The 13,613-nt window shown below is 55.6% G+C and overlaps 2 protein-coding genes across 3 annotated transcripts; both read left to right on the top strand.

Moving 5' to 3' along the window:
* The first annotated feature begins 3,089 nt into the window (after nt 1–3,089).
* Nucleotides 3,090–6,955, top strand: LOC103125389 (zinc finger protein 764). 2 transcript variants are annotated; one of them, XM_060173100.1, is made up of 3 exons: nt 3,090–3,534; nt 3,666–3,779; nt 5,664–6,955. In XM_060173100.1, the coding sequence occupies exons 1-3, from the start codon at nt 3,339–3,341 to the stop codon at nt 6,563–6,565; spliced, it is 1,212 nt and encodes a 403-aa protein (XP_060029083.1). In that variant the 5' UTR covers nt 3,090–3,338; the 3' UTR covers nt 6,566–6,955. The 2 variants fall into 2 exon arrangements, with proteins under 2 accessions (XP_060029083.1, XP_060029084.1); XM_060173101.1 differs by having other exon boundaries at nt 5,667–6,953.
* Nucleotides 6,956–9,649: 2,694 nt separating this feature from the next.
* On the top strand, nt 9,650–12,414 carry ZNF768 (zinc finger protein 768). The gene is made up of 2 exons (XM_007536143.3): nt 9,650–10,089; nt 10,368–12,414. Exons 1-2 carry the CDS (start codon nt 10,002–10,004, stop codon nt 11,900–11,902), a joined length of 1,623 nt encoding a protein of 540 aa, XP_007536205.1. The 5' UTR covers nt 9,650–10,001; the 3' UTR covers nt 11,903–12,414.
* Nucleotides 12,415–13,613: the final 1,199 nt, after the last annotated feature.

Genomic DNA, 13,613 nt, shown 5'->3' with positions numbered 1-13,613 from the left:
CTGCCACCCTGCTTCACCACCTATGAAGCTTTTCCCCTGCAGGTGAGGACTAGGGGCTTGAACCCGGGTCCTTGTGCATTGTAGTGTGTGCACTTAACCAGGTGCACCACCACCTGGCCCCTCTTGCCATGTCTTTTGAACAGTCAGATGGGGGCAGGAGCTCAGCTGAGGGTAACCTAAGAACTGGGGTCTGGGCAGAGAGACGGCCAGTGAGCGACTGCAGGAAGAGGGCTTCACTGCTTAGTGCCCTGCTAGAGAGTGACTTCCAGGGGGCAGGCAGTGACACGCCTGGTTAAACACAGTACTAAGTGCAAGGATCCATGCAAAGATATGGGTTTGAGCCTGTCCCCCCAAATTTCCTTAGATTACTATTATAGAGGCAGAGGGTGAGAGACCACAGCACCAAAGCTTCCTTCAGTGTGGTGGGGGCCGGCCTCGAACCTGGTCAAGCATATTGCAAAGCTGTGCACTATCCAAATGAGAGTGTTTTATGACCCAAACTTTGTAAATTATATTATTTATTATTATTTGTATTATATCTATTAGAGAGAGACAGCCAGAAATCGGGAGGGGAGGGGGAAGTAGAGAGATAGAGAGATATCTGCAACACAGCTTCACCACTTGTAAAGCTTTCCCCTTGCAGGTGAGACCTGGGGCTCGAACCAGGGTCCTTGTGCATTGTAAAATGTGCACTCAACCAGGTGCACCAACACCCAGCCCCAAACCTTGTAAAATTAATGGAAGAAAATATAAGTTTGGGGCTAGGGAGACAGCATAATTATAGTTATGCAAAAGACTCATGTCTGAGGCTCCAAGCTCCCAGGTACATCCCCAGCACCAGAGATGAGTGGTGCTCTGGTATTTCCCTCTTTCTCTCTGTATCTCTGTCATTAAAATAAAATAAACAGGGGAGTAGGGCAGTGGATTAAGTGCACATGGCATAAGGATCCCAGTTGGAGCCCCTGGCTCCCCACCTGCAGGGGGTTACTTCACAGGAGGTGAAGCAGGTCTGCAGGTGTCTTATCTTTCTCTCCTCATCTTCCCCTCCTCTCTCGATTTCTCTCTGTTCTATTCAACAACAGCAACAGCACTGGAAACAATAACAAGGGCAACAAGTGGTCCGGGATGTGGCACAGTGGCTAAGGCACTGGACTCTCAAGCATGAGGTCCTGAGTTCAATCTCCAGCAGCACAAGTACCAGAGTGATGTCTGGTTCTTTCTCTCTCTCCTGACTTTCTCATAAATAAATAAATAAAATCTTAAAAAAAACAAAAACAAGGGAAACAAAAATGGGAAAAATGATAGTGGATTCCTATTGCAGGCACCGAGCCCCAGCAATAAACCTGGAGGCAATAAATAAATAAAATATTTAAAAAGAAAAAGGGTAAGTTTTGAATCATCTGTGGTTGCCAATAGTCACCCAGGAAAACAAAAGAGAAAAGGTCTATTTGGGAACCATTTGTGATCCTGTGGGCTCAGAGACACTAACCTGGTCTCTGAACCAGTGATGGAGCCCCAAGTCTGGGATGGTCCTCTGTGCCTGCACTCTCCAGTTCCCTCTCCCCTGCTCTCTGCCTACTGCCATGTGGCACTGGGTCCTGCCTCGATGGGCACCCCATGCTGACTAACTTGCAAACAGTGCTGTCGCATCCCACTGCGCAGGCGTTCTGGCCAGAGTCCCAGCTAAGGGGTCATCCAGGACTAGGAATTCCACTCTGGGTCTTCCCCAGAAGGCTCCACACCTATTTGTTGAATTTCTTTCTTTCTTTTTTTAAAAATTATCTTTATTTATTTATTGCATAGAGACAGAAATTGAGAGGGAAGGAGGTGACAGAGAGGGAGAAAGACCGACAGACACCCGCAGCCCTGAACCCAGGTCCTTGCGCACTATAACTAGTGTGCGCTCAACCAGGTGCACCACCACCCGGCCCCCCTATTTGTTGAGTTTCAAGCACTCTCAAGGGGCAAAGTGGGGCACACCTAGTGTGTACAAAGTACACAGTACAGTGGGCAAGGGACCGGGGTTCCAGTTTCTGTCCCCAATTGCTGGCGGAAGCTTCACAAGTGGTGAAGCGGCACTGCAGGTCTCCCCCCACCCCCATTTTTTTTAAACCAAAGCATTGCTCATTGCTTATGGTGGTTGGGGGGCTGAGGGACCGAACCTAGGGCTTTGGGGCCTCAGGCATTGAGAGTCTCTTTGCATAACCCTTATGCAATCTACCCCTGTGGGTGTTCTGTCTTCCCCCTCCCTCTTGATTTCTCTTTATCTTTAACCAAAAACAAATAGAATACTTAAAAAATAATAGTAAAATAAGGGACCCAAGTGGTAGTATGCCTGGTTAAGTACACACATCACCATTCCCAAGGTCCCAAGTTTGAGCCCCTGCTCTCCACCTGCAGGGGGAAAGCTTCAGGAGTGCTGAAGCAGGGTTGCAGGTGTCTCTTTTCCCCTATTTCTCCCCTCCCCTCTCAATTTCTCTCTGTCCTATCAAAAAAATAAATATAAAGTAATTTTCTTAAAAAAAAATCCTTGTCTGCTGCTATACAGCATATTTTCCTTAATCTCTGCTTTCCTCTCAGTCTTTGACTATCTGTGGCATCATTGGCAATTCATTCCAGATACTCTCCCTATGCATCCCCAAGGAGTTCCTAGAACTTCAGACTCAAATATGCTTCAACAAAGAGGCTGCCTTTTATTTCCTATCTGTATATTTTGTTTACCGAAGACATTGGGATAAGGCTGACTGTCACCTGGCGGTGAGCTAACACCCAATGATAAATGCCCCCGGACCGATTTGAGAATTCACAAAGGCAGGGTGTTGAGACTGGAACTGGGATCGCACGGGGCTAACTTTTCTCCCCGCACTTTGGCAGCTCTAAATCTTCGTGAAGCCGAGGTTTCTCATCCTAGGCCAGTGGGTGAGCTATAACCTGACCAGCAGGCCCCCCACCACCACAGGCAGCTCACGCTCCTGGCAGGCTTCCAGGTGTGGGCTGGCGTAGACAATAAGGTCAGGCTCGTGTAGCCTGTGCGGCCATGTTCACTGAGGGCACGAGCACCAAAACCACTGGACGCCCACATCGACGTCATATTGACGCGACGGCGGAGGGGCAAAGTTCAAGTGTCGTTGCCGCCATTTCTAAGGAAGGCGTTTCCCGGCTCAAACAGTACCTTACGCCAACAATTCGTGTTTTAACTCCACTAGTGGCCCCTTGAGAGGTCGACCGTGCTCTTTCGATCGTTCCTCAACCCTGGAACCTGCCCCACGGAGTCGTTCTTGAGCACGGGGGTCTCTGTGGACTCACTCCCGGGCTGCTCGCCGGGTTTGACAGTTCCCATGGCACCGCCTCTGGCCCCGATCTCTTCACCTGGACCAAACCCGGCCAAGCTCCAGGGCAGGAAAGCTGAGTGTGTGAGCTTCGCGGACGTGGCCGTGTACTTCTCCCCGGAAGAATGGGAGTCTCTGCGGCCCGCGCAGAGGTCCTTGTACCGGGACGTGATGCGCGAGACCTATGGCCACCTGTGTGCGATCGGTGAGGCCCCGCGTCTGGTCTGGGCCGCGTCCGGGTCTTCCCGCCCGGCCTTTGGATCCTGCGCATGAAGTGGGGCGGGCAAGTGGAGGGCAGACTTGCGGCAGTGTAGGCTTTTGTTTATTCCCCCCCAGGGTTCCGAGGCACCAAGCCAGCCCTCATCTCCTGGGTGGAAGAAGAGACCGAACTGCGGGTTTCAGATGCCCGGGATTCCGTGGCGGGAGAGTGCCTGATAGAAGCACACGCAGGTGAATTAGTGGGTGCTCATGGGCTCATGGGGACTTCCTCTGTGCCTGACCCATCCCGTTATGACCTGCCAATTCTGCTGCCTGCTATTCAGGTTCTTTCCTGACTTGCACTCCTGGTTAAGGTTATAACTGACTCCAGCCTGTGTTGCGGATTCAGCCAGTAAAGGAGCTGCTGAGTGTGACCCAGGTCTGGCTGGGCTGCAGGACTCTAGCATGCCGCTTCTCCACTACCCTCAAGTACTTGGTCTCTAAGCTCTCTTGAGCTCCACACCATCTCTCTCTCTCCCACCTCTCGTTTTCCTGCACTTGTTGCTCAGTCACCTTCTGTATTGTTTACTTCCTTTTTTAAATGTGTGATCACCTTTTAAAAAAATATTTGTTTCCTTTTGTTGCCCTTGTTTTTTTATTGTTGTAGTTATTTTGTTGTCACTGATGTCGTTGTTTGATAGGATAGAGAGAAATGGAGAGAGGAGGGGAAGACAAGGGGAGAGGAGGATACCTGCAGACCTGCTTCACTGCTTGTGAAGCAGCTTCCCTGAAGGTGGGGAGTGGGGGGGGGGGGCTCGAACCAGGGTCTTTAGGCTGGGCCTTGCACTTTGCGCCACGTGCGCTTAACCCTCTGCGCCACTGCCCAACTCCTGTGTGATCATCTTTTAAAAACATTTTTACTTATTATTGGATAGAGACAGAGAATTTGAGAGGGGAGGGGAGGGGAGGGGAGAGAGAGACAGAGAGACACTCGAAGCCCTGGATTCACAGCTTTACCCCTGCTGGTAGGACCAGGGGCCTAAACTTGGGTCCTTGAGCATTGTAATAATACTAGTCATTCTCTGGCTTGGGAGATGGCACTGTGGACAAAGTGTTGGACTCTCAAGCATAAAGTCTTCAGTTCAGTGTCTGGCATTGCATGTGTTTTTCTCTCTCTTAAAAAAAAATACAGTGGTCTGGGAGGTGGCGCAGTGGATAAAGCATCGGACTCTCAAGCATGAGGTCCTGAGTTCTATCCCCGGCAGCACATGTACCAGAGTGATGTCTGGTTCTTTTTATCTCTTCCTATCTTCCTCATTAACAAATAAATAAAATATTTTTAAAAAATACATATTTTGGGGGTGGACAGTAGCACAGAAGGTTAAGCACACATGGCACAAGGCACAAGGATTGGCATAAGGATCCCAGTTCGAGCCCCGGTTCCCCACCTGCAGGGGGTCGCTTCACAAGCCGTGAAGCAGGTTTGCAGGTGTCTATCTTTCTCTCCCATTCTTTGTCTTCCTGTCCTCTCTGAATTTCTCTGTTCTATCCAACAACAGCAGCAGCAATAACAACAATAACAACAACAATAAACAAGGGCAGCAAAAGGGAAAAAATAGCCTCCAGGAGCAGTGGATGTGTGGTGCAGGCACTGAGCCCCAGCAATAATCCTGGAGGAAAAACAAAAACAAATATTTCGGGGCAGGGGACAAATAGCATCATAGCTATGCAAAGAGATTCTCATGTCTAAGGCTCTAAAGCCCCAGGTTGAATCCCCCATACTACCATAAGCTAGAACTGATTATAGTGTTTTGGGGGTGGGGGGAATACATACATATATATATATATATATATATATCCCCTCTCCATGATGCAACTGACATGTCTTCTGTTCCTGGCCGCCCATACCCCCAGCTCTGACACAGAATGTAGGGGTCCCCTGCACTTTCTTTCTCTTTTATTTGCAGTTTTTCTTTCTGTCCTGTGCAACTGAAGAAAAGGTGTCACTCCCTTGCCTGTACACAACTGAATATGAAAGGCAGTGGTGGGTCCCACAGGTGACTGACTATCTAAGAGGCGGGTCTGTTACCCATTGGTATGGGATTCAAGGCCTGAGAAGCCTCCCTTCTCTCCCAGCAGATTCCAGCAACACGGAAGTGAAAAGACTTAAGGTCTTGGAGATCCTTTCTGTGGATGATCCATCTACTGGCGTAAAGACTGTCAAAGGTCCTTCTGCCTGCCTCCCCAATGGCTTAGATCGGCCTTCCAAGAAACCTTGCCGGGGTCGCCCCCGACTCTGTGCCCATCTCCCGGTCCCCCGGGCAGACCAGCGTCATGGCTGCTACCTGTGTGGAAAGAGTTTTGCCTGGCAGTCCACCCTGACACGCCACCTGTATACCCACACCGGGGAAAAGCCTTTCTGTTGTTCTGTCTGCGGCAAGGGCTTCAGCCAGGTCTCTTCCCTGAGCAAGCACCGAGCCTTCCACCTTGGGGAGCGTCCCCACCGCTGCCCTGACTGTGGACGGACCTTCACCCAGCGCTGTAACCTCACTACCCACCTCCGGGTTCACACTGGTGAGAAACCCTACCGCTGTGCAGACTGTGGCCGCTGCTTCAGCCAGAGCTCCGCCCTTTGCCAGCACCAGCGGGTTCACAGCGGCGAGACCCCCTACAACTGCCTGGACTGCGGGCGTGCCTTTGCCCATGCCTCAGACCTGCGGCGTCACATGCGCACACATACGGGCGAGAAGCCCTATCCGTGCCCAGACTGTGGGCGCTGCTTCCGACAGCGCTCTGAGTTGGTAGTCCACCGGCGTACCCACAGCGGGGAGCGCCCTTATCCTTGCCCTCAGTGTGGCAGGTGCTTTAGCCAGAAGTCGGCTGTGACCAAGCACCTATGGGTCCACAGGCCTGATGCTGGGATGCGCAGGCGCCGGGTTGCCAGTGGGTTGCTTGTGCCTCTGGTCTCTGGCCCAGGGGACCTGGACCCACCAGTGGGCTTTCAGCACTATCCAGATATATTCCAGGAGTGTGGGTGATGGCCTCAAGGGTGATAACGCAAAACACAAAGCTTTTCATGTTGCCAGAGGTCCAGCCTGGGCTGGAGCCTAGTCCTCCACAGCACTTCTGGGGAGGTCTCAGCTGGACTCAGGCGATGAGGCGTCGGCTTGACCTAGTGACGCTTGGCTCTCCAGGCTCCCAGGTCAGAAGCCCCCTTTGCTAAGTTTGAGCTGTGACCCCCCGCTGTCGGGGAGAGAAAGCTGCTTCTCAGCTTACACATGTTGAGGATTTAGGTCGCCAGCAGTGTTTTCTAGCGTTTTTTACTGCAGAAGTTACAGAAGGCCTGGTACTCAGTCTGGCCTGTGGCTTTCTCTTTGTCCTATCCAACAACGACATCAACAACAATAATAACTACAACAATAAAACAAGGGCAACAAAAGAGAATAAATAAATATTAAAATATCTTTAATAAAAAATAAACATAAAAAAGTATTTACTTTGGGGGCTGGATGGTAGCTCAGCAGGTTAAGCGCACACAGCGCAAAGTGCACGGACTAGCGTAAGGATCCCGGTTTGAGCCGCCGGCTCCCCACCTGCACGGGGGTCGCTTCACAAGTGGTGAAGCAGGTCTGCAGGTGTCTGTCTTTCTCTCCCCCCCCTTCCCGTCCTCTCTCCATTTCTCTCTGTCCTATCTAACAACAGCAATGGCAACAAAAGGAGCAACAAAATGGGGGAAAAAATGGCCTCCAGGAGCAGTGGATTCGTAGTTATCTCGAGCAAGGAATTAGAGCAAGGACTTACTCGGAGAGTGTGTCGGGGTCAAGCAATAATTCTTTACTTATTTTAGATGCCAGAGAAAGGTCACACAATTCACACAACACACAGTCAACCCGTTACCTCTCCTTACTTAATAGCTGTTTGCAGATAAGGCTCACGAAGTGGTCACCAGCCTGTGTTGCCGGACTGGAGGTCCTTCGTCCGCTGGCGCGACCAGATGAGCGAGGCTGCTGGGGAAGCGGTTACTTAGCCTAGCCGCGTGTGCTTTAACTTTTTAGCAGCACCTGTGGCATCCCATCAGTAACGGTGAAAGGGCTTCATTCAGCTGGTTTCTGAGCCTTTACTTATACTTAGCTTGTCTCTGGTTTCAAAGTTACACTGGCCAATCAGGTTCAGGTTGACATCTTATCCTATGTACATGTCTCTGTCTTTATCACACTATGCAAGTGCACTATGGTTACTATAGTTACTAGGGTTCCATGTTCACTACAGTAGTGCAGGCACTGAACCCCAGAGATAACCCTAAAGGCAAAATAAAAAGTATTTACTTTTACAGGAGAGAACCTAGAGCACTGCTCAGTTCTGGCTTACGGTGGTGTTGGGGCTTGAACCCCTGTGACCTAAGGCATGTAAACCCCATGTTCTGGCGTGATGAATGATCTCTCTAGCCTCTCTTGTCTTTTGCTGCTCAGGGTTCTCCAAATGCTTGTTATCTCTTTCCAGGAAGATGAAAGATGACATTTCCATTTATCTATTTATTTTTACCAGAGCACTGCTCAGCTCTGGCTTATGGTGGTACAGGAGATTCAACCTGGGACTTTGGAGCCTCAGGCATGAGAGTCTCTTTGCATAACCATTATGCTATCTACCCCTCTTAACCTTCCCTTCATTTATCTAAGAAGACGATGAGACAACTACTAGGAGCTCCTGCATCACCCACAGAGGAATTTAACTGGTGGTGAAAGCAACTAAACCTGTTCCAGCAACTAGAGTAGAAAAGGGACAAGAATAGGACCCCATTGTCTCTCCAGAGTCACTTTTTCCTTCATCCAAAGCTGCACCTGCATAAGCGCCATCTTCCACCAGCCTCTGCCCACATGGGACAGGGAGGGGCCCTTAGCCGCCCTAAAGGCCAGATTCTCTGTTCACTTCCCTTGATTGTCCTTACCTGGAAGGAATCCCCATGGAATCCCTGCCTCCTGGAGAGAAAAATCCAGGAATCAAAGGCTAAAGGCTCCCAGGGGTTAAGGGGCAGGACAGGCCGGGAAGCCGATTAGCAAGCAGCCTCCTCTCTGCGGGAGCCCCCCACCCCCGTGCCCTCGAGTCCCCGGAGGACCGCAAGTGTGGGAAACGGAGCGTGAAGGAGACCGGGGGAGGGAGACTGTCTGCCCTCAAATTCCCCGGCTTTCATTATTCAGAAAGATAAAACTTAATGGGAAAATGGGGGCGGGCAAAGTTCTGAAAGCACAGGCCCAGCTCGAGGGGAGACGCCAGACACCTGCCTCCCACTCACTCACTCGCTCACAACTGCGGCCGCTTCAGGCAGGTGGGGAGATGGAACCGGCCTGCGCACCGCCCAGCCAATCAGAAAGGCGCCTCCCGTTCCCTGGCGACCGTTAACGCCAAGTTGTAGGGGTGGTGGGAGGGGCCTAGAAAAGCGCGAGCTCTAGTGGCCAATCGCTCGGCTCCGTGGGAGCTGGGGGGCGGAGCCTCCGAAAGCGGGAGGCCGGGCTGTTTCCTTGGCAACAGTCCTAGCCCTCCCGGAGGGGGGCAGGGTGCAGATATGAAGGAGCAGAGCCAGAGTGGGGGACAGCAGGAGGGGGCGATAGGAGCACCAGGGTGGAGGGCGAGGGTCGAGGAAGGGGGTCCCAGACTGCAAGAGGCTCGAGGAGCCCTAGAGGGGACAGGCGGTCCGTTCAGGTTCCCGAGGCGCGGCCGGAGCTGACCCCAAGGCCGGGAGGGGAGGGGAGGGGAGGTAGACACCGCCCCCGCTGGCGCCGGGAAGCGTCGCTCCTTCTCTCTGACCTTGGTCTCGCTTGTCGTCTCGCCCTTGGCCACAGGCGTCCACGGCCTCAGGGCCCGGGGGACGGACAGCTCGGCCCCCGGGCGGCGGAGACCTAAAACACAGACACACGCACTTGCCCCAGTCCCTCCTACCGGCTCCGGGGCGCCCCGTCCTCGCCCACCTCAGCTCCGGGGCCACCCAGCCCAGGGTTAATGCCAACGAGTTTCCACCTCCAGTCGCTCCTAGAGCGGCCGCAGCGCTAGCCAGCGGGGGGAACTGGCCGCGGACGGACACTTCCTGTGCTGGGGAAAGGGGTCGGCTAGCCGCAGCCCAGCCCGGGGCCGGGGGGCAGGACGGCGGGGTCTCGGGCCTGGAGCGGCACCCCGGGCCGCAGCGCGAGTCGTGGAGCCCCCCGCCGCCGCCACCCCAAGACCCCGACGCGTGGGGGTCCGGGAGGGCTCCGGGGCCAGTCCAGACCTTGCGGCGGGGGCGGGGCCGCGGGCAGGGGAGGGGCCGGCGGAGCGGAGAGGCCCAGGGTCAAGACGTCCGGCCTCCGGGCCCGGGGGTGGGCGGCCGGGGCTCCAGGGCGGCGCTGAGCGGGCGGGCGGCGAGGGCCCGGGGCTCGGGGCTCTCAGGCCGGTCGCTGGATCGTTCGCCATCGCCGCCGCCGCCGCACTGGGAGCCGGCGGGGGATGGAACGGGAGGCGTCGCCGTGGGGCCTCGAGCCCCGGGATGTGCAGAGCCCCGACGAAACGGGGAGCCCCGAAGGGTCCCCGAAAGGTGAGGGAGGAGTGCCCCTCTGAGGACCGTGGCTGGGAGCGGGAGAAAGGCCGTGGCCCCCGGGATGGGGGAGAACTGGGGGGCTGGGTCACTGGGGACTTAGAAGAGGCGGGACGGGACCTGCTCGGGTCAGCCGAGGGGTGGCGGGGATTTCAGCACCTGTCCGAGGGCCAGCGACCCGCCTAAGGAGGAGGGACAGGTGTGACCAGGAACGGTGGGACCCAGTGACCTTCTAGGCTCACACAATGTGGGTTTTGTATAATTCTCTGATCCTGCAGGCGACAGGAGTGAAAATGAGGAAGAGGACATTTCTCAGCAAGAAGGCACTGGGGACTATGAGGTTGAAGAGATACCTTTTGGGCTTGAACCCCAGAGCCCTGGGTCTGAGCCTCAGAGCCCCCGGTTTGAGCCCGAAAGCCCAGGTTTTGAGTCCCGGAGCCCTGACTTGGTGCCCCCAAGCCCTGAATTTGCTCCCAGGAGCCCTGAATCAGATTCTCAGAGCCACGAGTTTGAATCTGGCAGCCCTGGGTATGAGCCCCGAAGTCCTGGGTATGAGCCCAAGAGTCCTGGGTATGAGCCCAAGAGCCCTGGGTATGAGCCCAAAAGCCCTGGGTATGAATCTCAAAGTCCAGGCTGTGAATCCCAGGATCCTGAGCCCAAAACCCCAAGTCCTGATTTTGAAGCTCAGAGTTCCAAATTCCAGGAAGGTGTAGAAATGCTTCTGAACCCCGAGGAGAAGACCCCCTTGAGCCTCCCCCTGGGAGTCCACCCGATGGACTCCTTCACCCAGGGTTTTGCGGAGCAGCCCACGGGGGACCTACCCCTAGGGCCACCCTTTGAGATGCCCACAGGGGCCCTGCTGACTCCACCCCAGTTTGAGATGCTCCAGAACCCCATGGGGCTGACCGGGACCCTCCGGGGGCCTGGGCGCAGGGGCGGCCGTGCCCGGGGCAGCCAGGGCCCTCGGCCCAACATCTGCGGCATCTGCGGGAAGAGCTTCGGGCGGGGCTCCACCCTGATCCAGCACCAGCGCATCCACACGGGGGAGAAGCCCTACAAGTGCGAGGTCTGCAGCAAGGCCTTCTCGCAGAGCTCCGACCTCATCAAACACCAGCGCACGCACACGGGCGAGCGGCCCTACAAGTGTCCCCGCTGCGGCAAGGCCTTTGCCGACAGCTCCTACCTGCTCCGGCACCAGCGCACCCACTCCGGGCAGAAGCCCTACAAGTGCCCGCACTGTGGCAAAGCCTTCGGCGACAGCTCCTACCTCCTGCGCCACCAGCGCACCCACAGCCACGAGCGGCCCTACAGCTGCCCCGAGTGCGGCAAGTGCTACAGCCAGAACTCCTCACTGCGGAGCCACCAGCGGGTGCACACCGGCCAGCGGCCCTTCAGCTGCGGCATCTGCGGCAAGAGCTTCTCCCAGCGCTCGGCGCTCATCCCGCACGCCCGCAGCCACGCCCGCGAGAAGCCCTTCAAGTGCCCCGAGTGCGGCAAGCGCTTCGGCCAGAGCTCGGTGCTGGCCATTCACGCCCGCACCCACCTGCCGGGCCGCACCTACAGCTGCCCCGACTGCGGCAAGACCTTCAACCGCTCGTCCACGCTCATCCAGCACCAGCGCTCGCACACGGGCGAGCGGCCCTACCGCTGCGCGGTGTGCGGCAAGGGCTTCTGCCGCTCGTCCACGCTGCTGCAGCACCACCGCGTGCACAGCGGCGAGCGGCCCTACAAGTGCGACGACTGCGGCAAGGCCTTCTCGCAGAGCTCCGACCTCATCCGCCACCAGCGCACCCACGCGGCTGGCCGCCGCTGAGCCGGGCCTGAGCCAGGCGGGCGGGAGGGCTGCAGCCAGCAAGTAGCCTTTGGAGAGACAGGACGGGGAGGCAGGACGGGGAGGCAGGACGGGGAGCCCAGGGGCCAGGGTGGAGGCGGCCGTGCCCCGGGCCTCCTGAGAACACGGCTCTGCAGGGCGTTTGGAGCGAGGCCAAGCAGGCAGCGGGAGGCGCTGGGCGAGATCCAGGAAGCCAGGGCGGCGGCGGCGGTGGCGGCAGGGGGGCCCTTGGGTGGGCGCCTGACTTGGCCACGTGCTAGGCGGGGGTGGGGGGAGGGACGGGTCGGGTTACTTAACTAGCGTGGGGTAGCTTAGACTGGTAGCGGCTGAGTCCCTCTTGAGTCTGGAAGGGGGAGAGGGCAGGCCAGATGGTGAGGAGGGCCCCCCTCCCCCCGGGGTAGGGACTTAGGCTTTGAATGTGAACCCCAGCCTCCCTTTCTCAGGCTTTGGAACCCCTGACTTTTGAGTTCAATAAAAGACTTTATGTGGTCAAAGAGCCTTGTCCTGAGGATGTATACATACCAGGTGGTGACCGGGCAGGGGTGCGGCTGTGGGGGCTTTGGCAAGGGTGGGGGGTGGAGACTTTGCCAGGAAGCGCTTTCCTGGTGTGTGTTCCCCTGAACTATGCAGTCTGTGCCCACAGCCACCTGAGGCCTTCCTCCATGCTGGGGCAGCCCTGGCTCAGCAGGAGGTGTGAGAAAGTCCTCAATTTTATGGGCTTCCTCTTCCCAAACAGGGAGAGTCTGTCCTTTAACCAGAAACACCTGGTTTTCTCTCTTTCTTTCACCAGAGCACCGATCGGCTCTGGTTTATGGTGGTGCGGGGGGACTGAACCTGGGACTTTGGAGCCTCAGGCATGAGAGTCTTTTTGCATAACCATTATGCTGTCTACCACCCCCCCTTTTGTAAACTTTTCACATGGTTTTCTACAGATGCACACCTTTTCAAATATGAAAATACCCCAACTTGGGCCAGAGAAATACTGACAGTTCACCTGGGTAGTGCTGTGCTTTGCCCTCTGAGCAGCCCAGATTTGAGTCCTGGCCCCTAGGGCATCGGAGGAAGCTTTGGTGTTATGGTGGCACTCTCTCAGCCTGTCTTTATCTGAAAAAGTTAAAAAGCAAACAGCCTCTCCCCACCCCTCAAGTCCCGGACCTGGTGTCTGCGCTGCTGCTTATCAGATAAGGTGTGGAGCTGGAGAAACAGGCCAGCTGGGGGAGCACTCTGTTGCTCGGACCCCACCACCACCTCTGGCACAGATCCTGTGTGGACAACCCAGAAAGTCTCCTCTCAGGTCACAGGCGGAGAGCCAGCACTCCCGCACCAGGCTGTTTCTTTGACCAACTGGGGCCACTCAGTGCAGGCCTGAGGAAGAGAAGCCACTGTCCCCATTTTACGGATGAATAAATGAGTCCCCAGAGGAGAGGGGGTGCTGCCCCATATCCCCAAGCCAGATAGCCACAGAACATGGGCTCAAAGCCAGGGCTGGCTGCACTGTTTTCTGAAGAATACCAAGATGTCTTTACATGTTCACTCTCTGTCATGAGTGCACTGCTCTCTAGAGACTGCTTGACATGTGGCGGCGTGTGTCCCCATTGATGAGGTGGCTAACATGGCATGTGGGCCGGGTGTTCTCATGTGGAAAACAGTTCCCTGGGAGGTAGCAGTAGATATGGAGATAGTGTATTTGGCT

The sequence above is a fragment of the Erinaceus europaeus genome, chromosome 15, assembly GCF_950295315.1.
Source record: "Erinaceus europaeus chromosome 15, mEriEur2.1, whole genome shotgun sequence".
Lineage (NCBI taxonomy): Eukaryota > Metazoa > Chordata > Mammalia > Eulipotyphla > Erinaceidae > Erinaceus > Erinaceus europaeus.
The sequence above is the reverse complement of the archived record's forward strand: the minus strand, read 5'-3'. Positions and strand labels throughout refer to the sequence as shown.

What these genes read in the sequence shown, in the direction of transcription:
- LOC103125389 (XM_060173100.1), top strand. Translation starts at nt 3,339, where the DNA reads ATGGCACCGCCTCTGGCCCCGATCTCTTCACCTGGACCAAACCCGGCC. An exon ending in TGGCCACCTGTGTGCGATCG is followed by an intron (nt 3,535 to 3,665) that starts GTGAGGCCCCGC and finishes ATTCCCCCCCAG; the next exon opens with GGTTCCGAGGCACCAAGCCA. An exon ending in CCTGATAGAAGCACACGCAG is followed by an intron (nt 3,780 to 5,663) that starts GTGAATTAGTGG and finishes CTTCTCTCCCAG; the next exon opens with CAGATTCCAGCAACACGGAA.
- ZNF768 (XM_007536143.3), top strand. Translation starts at nt 10,002, where the DNA reads ATGGAACGGGAGGCGTCGCCGTGGGGCCTCGAGCCCCGGGATGTGCAG. An exon ending in CCCCGAAGGGTCCCCGAAAG is followed by an intron (nt 10,090 to 10,367) that starts GTGAGGGAGGAG and finishes CTGATCCTGCAG; the next exon opens with GCGACAGGAGTGAAAATGAG.